A 17,680-nucleotide genomic window follows, 5' to 3' on the forward strand; every position below is an offset into this window, starting at 1 on the left:
ACTAATAAAAAAAAAAGAGTTGCAACAGAGTAATTTCAAGAATTTGAAAAAAAAATAAGGAAGGTGCAATCTTACTTTAAATTACTCACAAATTGTCAAAAATAATTTCAATCTGAACTCCAATTTCCAAATATTATTATTAACTTTGAAAAGTAAAGCTATTTTTTTTTCCAAATTTCACATAGATTTCATTTACAGCTTGTCTTTTCTAGAGCGGACGAGAGATGATGTAGAAGCTGCTATTTTTCCTCATTTTATTGTTAGTAATGCTAGTAGGAATGCAAATTGTAAATTACTCGAAACAACATAAATAAATAAGTTGATGAAAAGTATAAATTTAGAAACTTAAAGGAGTGTATTGTAAATATCATATTGATTTGGGTCAAAAGTTAAAGACACCAAACATGAGGGGCTAACTACGAAATTAATCAAAAGTTGCATTTTCCTCATAGGGGTCCCTGCAAATTCGGAACAAAACCGGATTCTCAGATTGACCGGAGAAGTAAGAAAGGAACTCACAGCACATCAGCAATGGGTTCCGATCCTGAAAAGTTGATCAGCAAAGCCGATAAACTGTAAGAACACCCCCCCCCCCCCCACACACACACACATACCCATCTCAATAAACTCTGTATTAAAGGTCTTTTATCTATTAAATATTTGCTCAGTATTCAATTTTGTCAGATACAATTGTTTTTATATAAAGATACAATTTTTGTTATATAAAGATTGTTATGGTTGTATGATCAAGTCTGTGTAAGAGGGGTTCCTCTTTCTTTGAGTTACTGGTGTGAAGATGGTATATTACACACACATATACACATATCTATGTACATGTAATTGTTTTAAGCTGTCTATAAAGATCATATTTTTCTATAGTTTTTGAAATTGTTGAATGGAAGTGGTAATGGAATGTGTCTGCTTTGTTCCCCTTGTGTGATGATTGAACTAAGATAATTTCCATTTTCTTGGTGAGATTTGATTTTCTAGTAGTTATTACACCAACCAGTAAAAATAGTGTTTTGATCAAAGATTGGAGGATCTTGATTACTATCTGTGTTCTCTATTAATGTTAACATTTCCTTTTTCTGTATCAATAGCTAGATGAGGGACTTAAAAGATAAAATTTCCATTAATGTGCTTGTTCTGACTTCTGAGAAATTAGCTGTAGTTACAGTGATGCAAAATACCATCTCCGAGATTTTGAATGCTGGAAGAATGTTCTGTTCCTTTAATGTGAAGACAAAAAGAAGCCTTTGTTTATTTACTACTTGTGCCGTTCCGCCTTTAAAGTTTTTTTTTGATAACCGAGATATCCGTCTGTGACCCGCCCTTTGGACCAATCACAGCCTTCTAAACTCTGTGGATAATGGACCCCCCCCTCTACCCTTCTCCACTTAAATACCAGGCTTCGCTTTGCATGGTGTGGGACTTGAACCTGTGACCTAAGCCACAAATCCTCCACCTTTTGCCACTTGAGCTAGGCCTTGGGGGCATTCCGCCTTTTAAGTTTTATGTAACTATTATGTGTTTCCCTATCTATATAGGACAAAACTAAGTTTTACCAGGTGGAGTATTGATTGGAAAAGTGCTACTGGTTTGTATGAGCAGGCAGGTATGTACAATGTTCGTGAATAAAACAAATATTATATAAATATGGAAACTTTTAGCATGTTAATTACGTGACAGATACAATGTTCATTCATTACAGCTAATGGATTTAGGCTTTCTAAAAGTTATGAGAAGGCAAAAGAAGCATTTGAAAAAGCTTCAAAAGGACAAGAGATGCTATCCTCGTATCCTTTTCCCCAATTGGTTTCTTTGGATCTTCCTTCTTGTTCTTCGATTGAGTCAGTTTTGGCTTTTGGGATCCTTCACTAGTAAATCAGGCCTTGGGATGCTGCTAAGCATATGGAGTCTGCTGCTACCATGGCAAAGGAACTAGGCAACTGGAAAGAAGTTGCTGACTTTTATAGAAGGGCCTCTGAGTTGTACAATGAATGTGGGAGGGCCCAACCTGCATCTGACGCACTTGGAAAAGGCGCGCGGTATGTTGCTGACTTATTTGGCTGCATTTGTCAAAATTGCAGCGGTAGTATTTTATGCTATATAAATTATAATTTCTAATATCGTTGATTTTCTAAGTCTTATCTGATTACAGATTTAGAGAATCCCTACTTCTAGAGAACCCCTTGTTTAGTTCTGGAAAACGGGCCTAAATGGAGCAGAACATATATGGGATTAATATAGTAGCACTAACTAGTACGAGATTGAGGTGTAGATTTGTTGAATCTGACTATACCATATTAGTCATTAAACTGGATCATTACTTACGATAGAGTTTATGCGGAGTTGTTTGGACATGCGATTTGGATTTCTTAAGTTGTATTTTTTTCTCATAAACATGAAAACCCCACAAGTTGTGAAAACTATCAAAAAATTTCCAAATTCTTATAAAAATTTACCAAATGAGCAAACCATAGTTCATAAACAAGATATCGAAGTATCCTAAGTCACTGCATTGATAAATCGCATATCTCCGTGTTTCTTTTTTTTTGTATAAAAGATAAATGTTTGCGATTACAATCTTCCAAATATACATAATTTTATGAAGATCCACTAGTCAATAATAGTAGTAACTAGTTATCTTTAATATAATATTTTCACATGGTATGGACAATCTCTTTAAGCCGAGCATGAGTCTTTGTATGCAAAATTTAAAATTATGGATCTTTTTTTTACAAAATATAAATTTATGGGTCAAGTTTTACATTTAAAAAAAAAATTGAAATCAAGCTTTGGAATCCCAAATCATATGTTTTTGGAGGATTTGGGATTTGAAATCATGATCCCAAATAGCATATCCAAATGCTTATTTGATTACTTGACTTCATATCGCATGTCCAAACACAAGCTCAATGTAATGTCAAATGAGTTCATCGAAAAAATTGAATCTAAATATAAGCTAAACTATCATTAAAAATCAAATTAACAATATATAAATCAAAGTTAATACAACGCTACATATTTGTGAAACAAGGAAATGGAAAAGGCCGGTAATCACTGGCACAATCCTACAGTGCCAGGCTGCCAGCTTTGTGTCTGACATAAGTCTAAATTCCATGCCTAACGTTCCCTACGCCTTTCTGTTTCCCTTACAAAACTTGTTCGATGGGAAACTCGGTTAGAGAGGGGAATTGTTTTGATGGATCTAACAGTTTTCTATATATTCTAACTATAGATTCCTTCTATGTGTCTGACACTTTCTCCTTTCGCTTGAGATTGAAACATTGTATCGTATATGATTAACAAGTTGTTAATGTTATAGTGCTTTAGAAGATGGAGCACCTGATGTAGCTGTTCAGTTGTATACTGAAGCCTGTGCCATTCTTGAAGAGGACGGGAAGGAACAAATGGCCTTTGATCTATATCGTGATGCTGCAAGGGTTTATCTGAAGCTTGAAAGGTAAGAATTACACTCAAGGCAGATGTTACTTTTAGAAGTTAGTGTATTGAAATGTATAAATTTAGTACATTTCAATGTCTTTCTTTTCTTTTCTTTGTTTCCTTCTGATGAAAAAAAGTTATAACGTATCGAGCTAAAAAGGTCACAACCAAGTTGAGTGATTTGGCTTTTTATATATAAGAATTTTGTTAAGTTATAGGCCTCCCTGTTGCAAACCTAAAACAAATAAATAGAAGTGTCACATCTTCAAATGCTTACCTTTTAGATGGAGTGGGTCTGCACCATTCATTAATAAATCTACTAGAGGTCCTGGTTTTGAGCCTCAGATACAAACATGATATCAAAAATATTTTCATGTGTTTGTAGGATCAAAGAGTATTAGACACACACATGAGAGATGTATCACAAACCTAAAGTAAATAAATAAAAAGTCTCGTTTCTAATAGTCTTATGTGCTTGAGTGAAGTGGTTTACACAGTACACTTCTCCCTTTAGTAAGTGATGATGACTTTGATTTCACCACATGCAGGTATGAAGATGCTGCAACTATCCTAATAAGTTTGGCATTAGCTGCTGACAAGTGCAGCGCAACACATAGCCAGTGCAAGGTTCGAAAGCCCTTTAGTCACATTTTCCATCTGCTGAACACTACTTTGACGTTATCTTGTTTGTTTACTGGAAGAAAATAATTTATAGCAAAATCCAAGTTTATTTATGTCATAGCCTTTGACACTAAAAAATTTCAGTCTGTGGTTTCTGCACTTCAAAAAGAATTATTAATTTCCTTCTCAAAAAATTAATACTGCAATTGTTCATTAGCTACAACTATTTGCATTGTGTTCAAGCTATATAAATAGGAGTTATTTGCTTCCTGTCAAACTATCACAGGATCTCTCTCTCACACACACCATCTTTTTGTTCGTGCATTACATATGGAGCCAATGAAAACCATATTGACGTGTCCTCTCTTGTAGTTCTTCTACTCTTGTGTCTCTTTTATGCCTAAACGTCACATCTACTGCTTATATTTGAATGTTCTTTTCTTAGACATTATTAACGAGTGATCTGTAGTGGAGTGCATTATTCAGTTTTAACAAAATATACTGATAGCATTCCTTGGGTTATTTGGTCTGATCTAATCAGTTTCTGGATTAGTTTTAGTTTAGAATTTAGGAAATTTTGATTTTTTTTGGTTTGGTTTCTGAGTTTCCAATTAACAATGGGTATTGTTGAAGTGTGCGGCCATCTCATCTAAAAGCTTAAGCTGTTAAAGAGAACACTCTTTTATTATTTAATTATATTCTCAACATGTCCCCTCATGTGTGGGCCTGATTCATTTTTAATGGACCAAGCACGTGAAAATTCATTTTAATATTGGTGGCAATACCATGTTGAAGTGTGTGACCATCTCATCTAAAAGCTTAAGCTGCTAGAGAGAACACACTTTAATTATTTAATTATATTCTCAATGGGTATAATAAAAAAATTGAACTTATGTGCACATATATAGTGCTAAGACTAAGATTTTTGTGTATGCTTTTTGTCCTGTCCTTTTAGCCTATTTTTTTTTCCTTGTCTCCTCCTTTTGCTGAAAATTCTCACTTTGTTTTCTTGGCTTTGTCACCATGATCTTCTCATTTCATGCTATTCTTCAAGCTACTGAGGAGAAAGTTTCTCAGGAGGATGTGATTATGGTTTCAATTCATATGGGCCCTATTGTATTCATCCTGTTTGTATTCTTCCTTTGTTTTTTCTCGGTTTTCTTTTTCCTAGAGAATAGCTAGTCCTTGGTAAATACATGCAATGAATGTTGTGCCGGAGTGGATCTCCCCGATTTTGTGTCACAACCTGTCGATCTCATATCTGGGTCATCATTCTTGACTCGTCTCTTCGAGATACATGTGGCATAAATTTTTAATTTAGTGTTAAAATAATTTTATCAGTAAAGATAAATATAATGTTAAAATGCTTGAAAATCCTTACAACTTTTGAAGGTTTCAACCTTCAGCAATTGCTAAAGTAATCAATTCCTTGCAGGCTTATCTTAGTGCAATCATTGTGTACCTATATGCCCACGACTTTAAGCAAGCGGAGAAGTGCTACAATGATTGTTGTCAGTAAGTTACTTACGTATTCATGACTTTTAGCAACTAAGCTACAAGAATTTTTGTTTAATTCTCCATGTAATGTTGTGTTTTACTTTTTCATCGCCAAAGTTGGAAGTCGAGAGCTAATGGAGTCCATTTCAGAAACGTTATGCATAAAATTTGGTTTAGTTTATTTTCAGTTTTGCTACACCTAAATGTCTTCCTTTTACCAATACATATGCATTTTAAACCACTTCTCTGATGTGTTATCAGTCCCGTTAAATCTATTACAGTTTCTAGTGCAATACAATCTTTATCTTGTGAAGTTCACTGTTTAGCATCCTTGTTTTCATTTGCAAATCTTTCTTTATGGTGCTTGGGGGTTTAGGAATATGTCTTATATGGTAAAAACATTTTACCTTGTTGGAAGAAAAAATGTATTGTATGTGGAAAATCCAAAGAATGTGCAGTTCCAAAGTGTTCTTTGACTTTTCCAACAAAGTGATCCAAGGATGAGGCGTACAATGATGTGATTTATGTTTTTACCATCTCAATGCATTTCCTCCACTGCCCTTTGACGAGCAACTTCTTCAACCTTGTTTAACCTGGTTACTTGAATCCACTTCCTTATCATGAAGTCAGAGTGCCAGATCCTATACTGCAATCACCTGGGTTAGTCCAACTTGGTGATTTTTATTGGAAAGAGATTAGTCAATAACTACGCATCTCTGGATTGTAATATATTCATCATTTCCCTAGAATCTCAGAGTCCGTCTGCTTAGATACTCTTTAGCTTGTATTTTTCTTATTGGACTTAACATTCATTCATTCTTTAAAATCATCCCCCCATCTTCCACATGCATGGTTAAGGTAAATGATGTTTTCTTGTGTCATAGCACAAGTTTTATTGAAAAGGTCAGTACCAAGAGGTTAGTTTACTCCTAGTTAATATAGAATTTCTTTCAGTACCTAAATAAATGTGCTTGCTGCAAATTTTTGTTCCCTGGTTCAAAATTCTTTCCCTTTATTATAGAGCAGTAAATTTATGCCCTTTAAGCTAATTGTACAAGTTCCCTCCTCTATTCTTGCTGTAAGGCTTTAGAAAATCACACAATTAGTATGTGAGTCACACATAAGTGGGAAGAATTAATTGTTAGAATATCTACTAAGACAATGATAGCTGAAACAGAGAAATATGGACCTCCAGAAACTTGCCTTTGTCTAACATCCTTCTATTTTGGTCTAAAATATCCTCTTATTTTTATTTTATCTGGTAGGTATCTGTGCACACCCTTCCTATTCAGCTTTTCGTGTTTATCTTTCTCAGACTGATGAATCTATATGGACAATTTATATTTCAAGATCATATTTTCTTCTGGAATTGATAATTTCTCTCATATTTTTAGTTTACTCATGATTTTATCAGGTTAAGTGATTTTACTAAAAACACGGGTGGTGGCTCTTCTTTGCAGGGTTGAAGTTTTCCTGAATAGTGATCAAGGTCGCTGTGCTGGTAAACTTCTTTCTGCATATGCTGATGGCGATGTTGAGGATATTAAACGGGTGTCACAATCAAGCACTGTATCAAATCTTGATCACACGGTTAGTCATGCAGTATCAGAGTTTGAGTCAAGATGATGAGTGCTAATTACTGTTGTACGCTTACTAATTTCGCATTGCTGAGAGCAGCTCTTTTTGACAATAAAGCTCAGTATTTAAGTGGAGAAGGGTAGAGGGATGGGCCCATTATCCACCAAGTTTAGAAGGCTGTGATTGGTTCAAAGGGTGGGTCACAGACGGATTTCTTGGTTATAAAAAAATGTGTGTAAAATTTCAATTGTTTGGCTGGGTTTGGCGCTTAGGCTTGTAGCATTTTCTTTATTTAAAATAGGTGGGCAGTTATAGGTTAGTTCTCAGCTTTTTGGTAAAGATGGTCACCAGGCTTCTATTTAAACTAGATTAGAGATTCCTTAATCATAGTTTTCTAGCTACATCAATCGTCCCGACACAATATAACTTGTATATTCCCCTGATATTTATTCTCCTAAGGCTGTTTACTCAAATACTATTTTCCCTGCTTGCTTTAGAACTGCTTCCCAGAAGTGAAAGAGTCATTCATCTCAACTTAATTTTAAGCCGATCTTTTTATCTTGTTTGGTCTGCATAGCTGTTTCATTTTCAATGCTTAATACTTAACACTGAGCATGAATATTTAATTTTCACTCAGACGATAATGTAAGGAAATTAAGATGTGCAAGCAAGAAGCATCATTTGTGTGATGTCTATGTGCCTTCTCTTTTCCCCTTGCTGTATTAACATAATTGCAATAAATCCAGATCATCAAGATTGCAAGGAAATTGCCTACAGGGGATGTTAGCGCACTCAAGAATGAAGCCATGAAAGACAATGAAGATCCTTTGGATGAGGATGATCTGACCTAAACTTTCACTAGTTGATGGAATGAGTCAAACCCTCATGTGTGCTGAGTTTATGTCTGGAACATCGAGTCTTGCTTTTACTATCTATCCTGCTAGATTTGTCAACTATATCATGACAAATTGTCTGAGGAAAACCCTGTACAGAAGAATCTCACAAACCCTCCCTCCGTTGATTGTTTTGCAGATTGGGAGCTTTTGTTCATGAATATAATTTATTATTGGGCAATCTGAGCAGTGTGGTTCTGTACTGTGTTTATGTGAATTAATAGAACTTATTCTGGAGATTCATCTGCTCCTATTATTCCTCCAGCATTGACCATAATGATGGTGTAAAATGTGTTTGTCCATCTAATACTTGAAAGTGCATAGGCTTGATCTATCAAATGATGCTTCTTGCTTGACCATGTGTTTGTAAAAAAGATATTGCTAAGTTTTGGTTTGATAGATCAAGCCTATGCATAAACACATAAGTGTAATACTTAACAATATATATTTTTTGGCGGCCTTGGCATATAAGTGTAAAAAAATATTCCAGCCACCAAGTATGGAAACAGAATTTATTTTTCCTCAAAGGTGAGAACAACAATAATAAGTTCGTGAACAAAATCATATCATACTTATTTATCATCAACAAATAAGTTATCTACATTTAAAACACATTTACAGAGCCTAACAAATCAAAAAATTGGACACTCAACAATATTACAAGAAAAGAGAGAAGTGTTATCAGCTGAATCAGCTATTAGTTGTGTTGTATGAAATTTTTACTATGACTGACAAAGGANAGGATATCAAGTCCAATTGATTGAGGACTTAGGAAAATTTGATCAATTAGTTACTAATATTTAGTCAAGTGGACTAGTTATAATTTTTTTGATTAAATTTTATTAGAAGTGTTTTTGACTCAAACTTGTGGTAACTTTTTAAAATTTCGTTATTCAATAATATTTAACTATTGATTTTTCTTGTAAATAGTTAGAAGTTAGTGATGTTTGTTAATTTTTATCTTAGTGCATTTAACTTCTAAGTTAATATTTACTCACTAATGTATGTTTTTTTTCTACTTTATAGGTTATTTGTAAGAGTAGTTGAGAGATATGAACATATCAAGTACAATTTATGTTCAATTTTTTTTAATTAAATTAAAGTTAGACGAAACAATTATTTAACTGAAGAACAAATAACTTTGTAATAATTTATTATGCGATTTTATAATTTTTATTTATTTGATAAGATTGAATAAACAATTGAGGCTATTTTAATAGTTTTACAACTTATGGGATTTTTATGTTTATGAGAAAATATACAAGTTTGGCGGACTTGTCATGTAAGTGTAAAAAAAATATTCCAGCCACTATGGAAACAGAATTTATTTTTCCTCAAAGGTGAGAACAACAATAATAAGTTCGTGAACAAAATCATATCATACTTATTTATCATCAACAAATAAGTTATCTACATTTAAAACACATTTACAGAGCCTAACAAATCAAAAAATTGGACACAAAAAAGGGAAGGGTTGGTTATCAGCTGAATCAGCTATTAGTTGTGTTGTATGAAATTTTTACTATGACTGACAAAGGAATATTTATAACATGACCCTGGTTTCCAAATAGTCCAATTCTTCCAAAGCTTGGTGAAGAGTTGTTCATAGTAGCATTAAAGTCAACATTCAAGACTTGTTGCTGCCCACACGCAATAAAAAAGCGTGCTGGTGTGACCTTTATAGAAGCACCATAAGGCGCACTCCAACCAACAACATATGTTTCATTGGCAGCAATGTTTATCAATGTTCTTTGAACTGTTCTGGATTGATTCAGTTTCGATATCGTGATTGAAGGTAAGTTCAGATCAGTTCCACTCATTGTAGATGCTCCACAGCTCTCACCAGTGTAATTCCGTACCATAGGTGCCGAACCATTTATGCCACAGAGGAATGACATGTAGTCGCTATAGCCTACATTGAAAATTTTCAAATAACATATCAGAGACTGGCAGAAATGAAGTGATACAACAATAACTACCAATTCTAACCCCTCTCCTGGTCCAAAAAGTACTAGTGATTACTCAAACTTGTACACGAGTCACAGAAATGTATATGTCTAAAGTAAATAAATAATATCTTACATAAAATACATGTAATAGCTTAAAAATAATTGACTAAAGACTTGGTAGCATTCATTTTATGTTGAGTGGTCTGCAGTGAGCTCTATCAGCACAAGTCAACAACATAGGCCTTTCAAGTAAACCAAGTTCTAGACTTCCACGACATCGTGCTTAAACTAGTTTAAGATGTACTAATTTATCCAACACTACCACCAGTACAATCACAAGTGTGATATACCACAGCATCTGTCATTCATATTTTAATAGCATCTGATAACGAGTTAATTAATATTATAATCAATAGTCTCCTCAACTTCGACCGCAAAGAAGAGTAGCATACCTGTATCAAAAATAAGACCCGGATCCAGTGCTGCAGTAGCATTCACAAATCCACTTCCCATGTCAAAAGGTGTCGCAGGAGACTGGTTTGAATCTGGATTAGCATATGAACGCTGAGCCAATATGGGACCACCATATTTGTCAGATAGAGAAGCCGTGGTAGAAAGTGCAGATCCAATAGCAGCAGTACTAAGATTAGGAAATTTCTGCTTAATCAGTGCTGCCAGACCAGCAACATGAGGGGCAGCCATGCTGGTTCCAGACATCATTGCAAAATCTTCACCTAAATATTGGATCAAGTAAACATAGGTAAGCAAATATATAATGTTATTTTCATTGATGTACAAGTAGAGCCCTTTTTCCTCTTTTGATAAGTAGCTTTACAGAACCTACAAGCTTTATTTAGTTAAACTACCTTCAAACTCAACCGAGTCCATGCCACCAGAACTCCAAGCTGCCCATATAAGATTTCCTGGGGCAACTAGGTTCGGTTTCAGTATGTCTGCATCATCAAGAAAACTATCTTCTGGATCTGGTCCCCGAGCAGAATAAAACATAACATTTGGAGCAGATAAGCTGAAATTTGCTTTAAGACCCCCTGAAATGCTTGCAACTGCCCCAAACCTTGTGATTTTCTTAGTAACTTCATCTTGGTCCAGTGAAGAATTGTAGTACTGAAGTAAGATCTGCCAAATTACTTGAATCAGTAAATGCAAATTGCAAATAAATACTTGGGTGCATGGAAACAAAGCTTTGAATTAACTTGAAGCAGGCTGATGAAAATGTATGCATTTCTTTAAGAATTTCATCACACTTCTATGAAATTTCAAGTTTTAACTAGGGGTGGTAAAATGGACCCAGACCCATCTGTCCCACCCATAAGTTCCAAGAATGCATTCTCTATGAAGCAAAAGTCTTTATTTCTTTCTTAACATTCGTGTTCAATCAAACAGAGTCATATAAATCAAATGGAGGGAGTAGCATATTTCTAGGCATACCTTAGAATCATTTGCAGATGGAATTATGATGCCAGGCAATCTCATTGGAGTCGGATTGATTTGAAAACCAATGACAAAGGGATCCATGCAGAACACAACTCCAGCTGCACTAAGGTTCTTCGCAGTTTCCAGGGCCTGTTTGATGGTAGAAAGTCCAAGCACAAAGCGGACAGAGTAGCTGCAAACTAACAGATTCCCTTGAACAAGAGTCTGATTGAAACTACTGGCATCTTGGCATTCACCCACATACATATCACTAGCAGCTGTGTCATTCAAAGCATGACTTGCCATAACTAGAGTGTACATGCTATCTGTTCCAGCTGCAGTAAAATATAGAACTTTTGAAGCCAACCATGCAACAGGAACTTCTTTAAAAGTTTCAAAGAACCTTAATAGGCAACGGGCTAGCCCCCATTAAACTGTAGTAATTGCTGCAGTGGTGTGCAAGCTAAAATCAAACAACTTCTTTTGCGTCCAAAGAATGATGGTTACCTCATTTCATTGTTGTATCCAGAAGCAAACTAACCAATTTAGGCCTAGGAAAGAAAAGCAATCTACAAGCCAAAATGTCTTGGAACATGCAAATGGTAAGTTTACTGAGTTCATGATTATATGTTGATGATGGATGTATCAGAGAAGAGAGAACTAGAAACACTCGTGCTTGGTAAATGTGAATAGACCAAAAAATAACATGGGAATTTTTATATCAAGTGATTTTTATAGTGTCATTCATCTTTTCCAGAAATATTACCTAACCTGGAGTACTTTTTTGACTAATTGAGATAGGAGAACACATTTGGTTCAAAATTGACAAGAAAAATATCCCTTAATGGAAAAATATATAGGCTGTTTGTCCACATTCTTTAACATTTCTAGGTGATTATTGCTTGATCAAACATGAAAACAACCCCACAAAAGTCATCTTTCATTCTCCACGATTTTTAATTAAGACAAACTTCTGGAGCTTTTTTTTTACTAAAAATTATAAAGAATAATTACTAAATCAATCTACAAGATGACTTACGTGCAAGTCCAACTCCAGGTATTGTGATATTATTTCCCAGCACTATAGAGTTACTATACACCCTGTCGTGGGTTGAAGCACCAACAGTGAAGATCCATGGACTGAAGGAAGAAACACTTTTAGGTGAAGGTCCAGTATTGCCTGCTGCTTGTACTACAAAGATGCCAGCCTTAACTGCTGATAGCAAGGCCATATCTATAGGATTAAAGAAAGTCGCAACACCAGGAGGACGCCTGTTTGGAGTGATTGATAAATTGATAATGTCCACACCATCCTGAGCTGCCTATAAATGAAACAGATAAGTATCAAAATGCTAAGGGATCAAGATCTTTTACTTTCTTCTCTCGTTTCTGTGAAGTCCAAACAACAAAAATACACTCCTTTCTTTAACCCTTTCTTCTCTACTCTCTAAAAATAAAAAGATACCTGATCTATAGCAGCAACAACATCTGCAGCAAAGCCACCAAAGCTCTTGTATAATGCCTTATAAACTGCAACGCTGCAAATATGAACCTGTGATCAGTATCTCATTCTAGTTTATAGGATTTGAAGCCAGAGAAATATTGTACCTTAGAAAATAATTCCAAATGTAAGACTAGTATACAGGAAAACTCAAATGATTGAGACATGCACACTATGGGAAGTTGACAGAGCAGATTAGAAGTAGTAGATTTTTTGTTTGTTTCACAAAGGGCTCACAACTCAAGCAGTTGCTAACTTCTCCAGGATCTAACTCCCATTGGAAACAACGCATCCATAATTTTAGGAGTTCTTAAGTGATTCATAAACACCAGGAAGAAATATCAGTAAAGACGAATTCCTGCAGTAGTAGTCCTATAGGCTGAGCTCTAATCTAGTAATAACTGGCTTTTCAAAAGCCATTTGAAGTGTTCTAAACTGTTAAAGACACTTTAACTTCAGTTATTTTTGTATAAAAAAAGTACTTAGGCTAAACTTATAATCAGGAGCTATAGCTGTAAAAAAGGTGCTGCTTTAGCAGTCACTGCATCACATATTTCAAAAGAATAGCATGCCCATACAGACCACTAACAAACATCACAAAGAGAGAGAGAGAAGTTGTGGAAGATGAGTGGAAGAGAGAATAAGCATGTAAGTTGTTAGTAATCTAGTTTAGGCATACACATCAATACAAAGCACAGGCAACATCATCGGTATCTTTTTCAGGATCTCTTCCAAATAAACAACAACATACTCCATGACCAGAGGGGTCTTGGGAGTATACAGTGTATGCAGACCTTAACCCTACCTCACAGTACCGAGGTTGTTTCCAAATAACAGACTATAACTACATGTTGAGCATCACAATCACCATAGTTATTCGTAAATCAAAAAGGGAAAAGATTCAACTTTTGAGGGTCCTTACTGTGCACGAGGAGCCATTCCACTAGCATCTCCAAAGTGATGTCCAGCTACAACAACAGAGATCCCATGGTTCCCTGCTGCAACTGAAGCTGTATGTCTGCACGTGGTTAAGAAAATTCAAGCCACTTGTAGTAGATATTACTTTTAGTAAACTAAAAATTCAATGAAATAAGCAACTACCTACTTGGAGAAAGCATGCCAATTATATCAAGAAGGTCTAAACCATCATCCATTTCCTTTCTTTCGTGAGTGTAACTATGTGTGTGTGTTGTCTATATATTGTGTGGGTTTAACTCTTTGGGATCCTCAAGGGTACGTCCATGGCTGTAAGCATACTAATTGTAGTCCAACGGAAGTACTTTAATATCACCAAAGTCTAAATAAAGTAACTCCCATAAGATAAAACAATCTTTTCAGCTATACAGAGGGAAGATGGTCTATTAGCAAATTCGAATCAACTTACTTTTGCTTCTTTCCCATATCAGTCTATACTGCAGGTTTGGTAAGTTATCCTACTCTGTACCAGATTTTGAATTTATGAAATTGCATGTTTTGCAGGTTACATGAAATAGTTCTATCATAAGAAACAAAAATGGATCATTAGATATCTCAAAACAGGAAGCATAAATGAATTTTCAGAAAAAATATGATATTTGTGGTAGGCTTAGAAGGTTTCATGTGCCTATCATTTAATGAAGAATGAATATATTTGGTATGAATGTATTTGGTTATTCCGAATTCCCAATGGTTACTTGTGCTCAAGTCAACCGAGTGGAGAAAGACTTACTTCTATCGAAAGAACTTCCAAAGACTTACTTCTATCAAAAGAACTTCCACTTTTATAAGAGATAGCAAACAAATAAATTAAAACCAGGCATGTAGATTATAAAATAAGCATGTCAACCAAGGGCAATTGCTTCTTCGAGACCAATTCCAACAAAAATTGAAATTGGAATGAAATACTAGTTAGACCCCAGCCACTTTGTTGGCACTAATTGATAGGACTTAGTTCTCTAGAAATTGCTGTGCTCTGCAAAGAGTGCTTAAGGACAAAAACCTACAGAGAAATGGTCCAATAAGGAAGATAAGACTTACGTCCCATGACCATCACCGTCAAAAGGAGAAGCATAGTCCTGAGAAGTGTTAAATATCCCCCTGGTTATAGCAGAGGCTGCAAAATGGCGGGCACCAACAAGCTTCCTGTTGCAGGATCCAGATGGGAAATCCCGAGTGACCTCACAAATGCCTGAAAAATGCTGTGGAACAGGATAATGCCTCTCAGGTGTATTATCAGAGAAGCTGGGGTGCGTTGGATCAATTCCAGTGTCGATGAAACCAATCACAATGCCTTCCCCAGCAGTTTCATATCCACCCTCTTGAGCCCATGCCCCAAGAGGAAGACCTAGGAACTGTGGTGTATGTGTGGTTGCAGTTCTGACTGAGAAATCCAAAGCCACATTCGCCACTTCTCTCCTATTTGCAAGCTTGAAAGCCTTGAAAATATAAACATATGCATGAGTTGATATAAGAATCAAAAAACACAAGACCACATAATTGCTTAACTATCTAGAGTGTCATGAAAACCTAGCAACCAAAAAGGCAATGGCAGCTGTTAATGAAACAAAATTTCAATACCACTCAATGATAACATACCTGCTGGGGAGTAACAAGCACAGCAAATCCATTGATCAAGTAGTGGTAGCTGTAAAGTTTCAAATACTTTTCTCCTCTCAATACCTTCCTCAATAAAGAATTGTGCATCCTTGATGTGGAGGAAGCATTGTGGGCATGTTTGTGTGAAATATGGCTGATTCAAAAAAAGCTGATCAATGATATGCTAGAAAATAGTAAAGCTTCTCACTTTCACAGATATATAAAATAAGAAGACAGATGATGAGCAAACACACTAGTCCATTAATGCAAGAAATACAAAATTGTCAGCTAAGGACAAGACCACAATGTGATAATTGAGTAAGATTAAAACTTCTCCATTACAACTGAACAACTCAAACAATTTAGCTATGAGAGAGGAAATGTTAAAGATTAAAACTTCTCCATTACAACTGGACAACTCACACAATTTAGCTATGAGAGAGGAACTGTTAAAGATTAAAACTTCTCCATTACAACTGGACAGTTCAAACAATTTAGCTATCTGAAAATCTTAACCTAACAATTTCATTGCACCGTGTAACTCGTCAATTAGAAGAATTCCCTCTTTTAGCATACACAATCGAGAACTTCAGACACTTTGGGCATTATAAAAGCTAATTTCAAGGCAGTAAAAGACTTGCATTTATAGATTCCCAAGTCACAGCAAAAACCCTCCATCATTTCATTGAACAAAACAAACTAACAAGATAGAGACAGTTCTTTTAAAGAAGCATGGAAATAAGACAGCTAGTTAACAAACAATACCTTGGTTTATCCAGCCTACTAACATTTCCTGAACCATGATTCTTGGAATTGTGGTGATGGTGACCCTTCACTCTAAACTCCTCACCATATAAATGAGAAACAGGAGCCTGTTTCAGAGTAACAATATACACAACAGCATCTGAATCTGCATCATCCAGACAAAACCCACAAGTCACAAATACCCCCAACAATAGCACTACAAACAACTTAAAGGTGAAATCTTTTTCCATTTTGAGCTCAACCCACATCCTATAAGCTCCCATTTTAGCAAAATCACAACAAAGCTACTCTTTTTTCACCAAAAAAAAACTACCCATTTGTTCCATTGGCAATTTCCAAGCTTAAAGACTCTTTCTTTTCCCAAGTACCACTAGAAGTGAAGTTCACAAATAAAGCAACCCTTTTTGCAGTATGTGGGCACTGATAGAAACTTTATTTGTGCTTTACATTAATGGGAACCCTCTTGCTATTGCCACCACCAAGAATTGGAAGTAGAATGAATACACCTGCATTAAATAATAAGCAGAGGAGAATCTGTGAAACTTTTCTTGGATGCTGTGCATGTGAACGTTTTGTTTATTCATAATTATAAAAAAAAAAAAATCTATAGTAATGGAATTTCTAATTTTATCTTTTTGCTTTTTTTGTTCTTATATTGATGAAACAAAAATTGAAACATTTTCTTGTTTTGCTTTTGTTCTTTTGTGGTGTCTGAATTTATGCATATTGTCTTCTTTCTTTAACGGGCATTTTTATCAATAGTCTTCTGAATCAGTTCTTAGTTTTGGACTTTGGTATCATGTGATTACATAATAAATTCCTATTGGTATTAAACGGTATTTTAAGAATCTTTTGTGTTTTCTTCCTAGGGGTTAGCTTGTGGGTTCAGCTCGTGACACGAAGCTTATTAAGATACTTTATTTCTACAATTGTAATTTGTGAGTTATTGATAGTGTTTTCATTGCTCTTTAGTATTTTCTATATTTATTTTATTAGTCTCAATAAATCCTTTTTTTTTTCTCATCTAATATCTGGATTGACCGACTGAGATTCAATTAAATCATTATTGATTTACTATAAATCACATGTCTAGTAAACATTTTATGATGATTTAGGTCCTTATGTTTTGAATTTCAATTTATTTCACCTAACTTTTTTTAACGAAAACCTTCCAAAATATCTAAATTTTTCTCGATTTCAATAGTGGATTTATACGTGGAATAATATAAAACTTTTAAGTAGATAAAAGAAAAAAAAAACTACAGACTTATAAAAGTTGGCATAATTATAGACTAAATCATTCTTCAAAGGAAAAAGTTGGTAAACATGATTTGGTGGGCCAAAATTAGAAGATGATGGTTCTGCCTTTTTTTTTTCTTTTCTTTTAGTGGTAGAACGTTAAAATGTGTTACTTTTTTATT

At 34.9% G+C, this 17,680-nt stretch overlaps 2 protein-coding genes across 2 annotated transcripts; one reads left to right on the forward strand and one right to left on the reverse strand.

Moving 5' to 3' along the window:
- Positions 1-415: 415 nt before the first annotated feature.
- Positions 416-8,238, forward strand: LOC125848739 (gamma-soluble NSF attachment protein). Its single transcript, XM_049528663.1, has 9 exons — positions 416-575; positions 1,548-1,615; positions 1,712-1,796; positions 1,890-2,048; positions 3,329-3,466; positions 3,996-4,074; positions 5,504-5,583; positions 7,026-7,155; positions 7,890-8,238. Exons 1-9 carry the CDS (start codon positions 532-534, stop codon positions 7,992-7,994), a joined length of 888 nt encoding a protein of 295 aa, XP_049384620.1. The 5' UTR covers positions 416-531; the 3' UTR covers positions 7,995-8,238.
- A 1,265-nt stretch (positions 8,239-9,503) lies between these two features.
- Positions 9,504-16,859, reverse strand: LOC125848580 (subtilisin-like protease SBT2.3). The gene is made up of 10 exons (XM_049528462.1): positions 16,260-16,859; positions 15,495-15,648; positions 14,937-15,334; positions 13,843-13,938; positions 12,885-12,957; positions 12,459-12,741; positions 11,435-11,754; positions 10,852-11,122; positions 10,438-10,719; positions 9,504-9,948 (listed from the first exon to the last, which is right to left on the reverse strand). The coding sequence occupies exons 1-10, from the start codon at positions 16,520-16,522 to the stop codon at positions 9,527-9,529; spliced, it is 2,562 nt and encodes an 853-aa protein (XP_049384419.1). The 5' UTR covers positions 16,523-16,859; the 3' UTR covers positions 9,504-9,526.
- Positions 16,860-17,680: the final 821 nt, after the last annotated feature.

Source organism: Solanum stenotomum, chromosome 12 (assembly GCF_019186545.1).
Source record: "Solanum stenotomum isolate F172 chromosome 12, ASM1918654v1, whole genome shotgun sequence".
NCBI classification, from domain to species: Eukaryota; Viridiplantae; Streptophyta; class Magnoliopsida; order Solanales; family Solanaceae; genus Solanum; species Solanum stenotomum.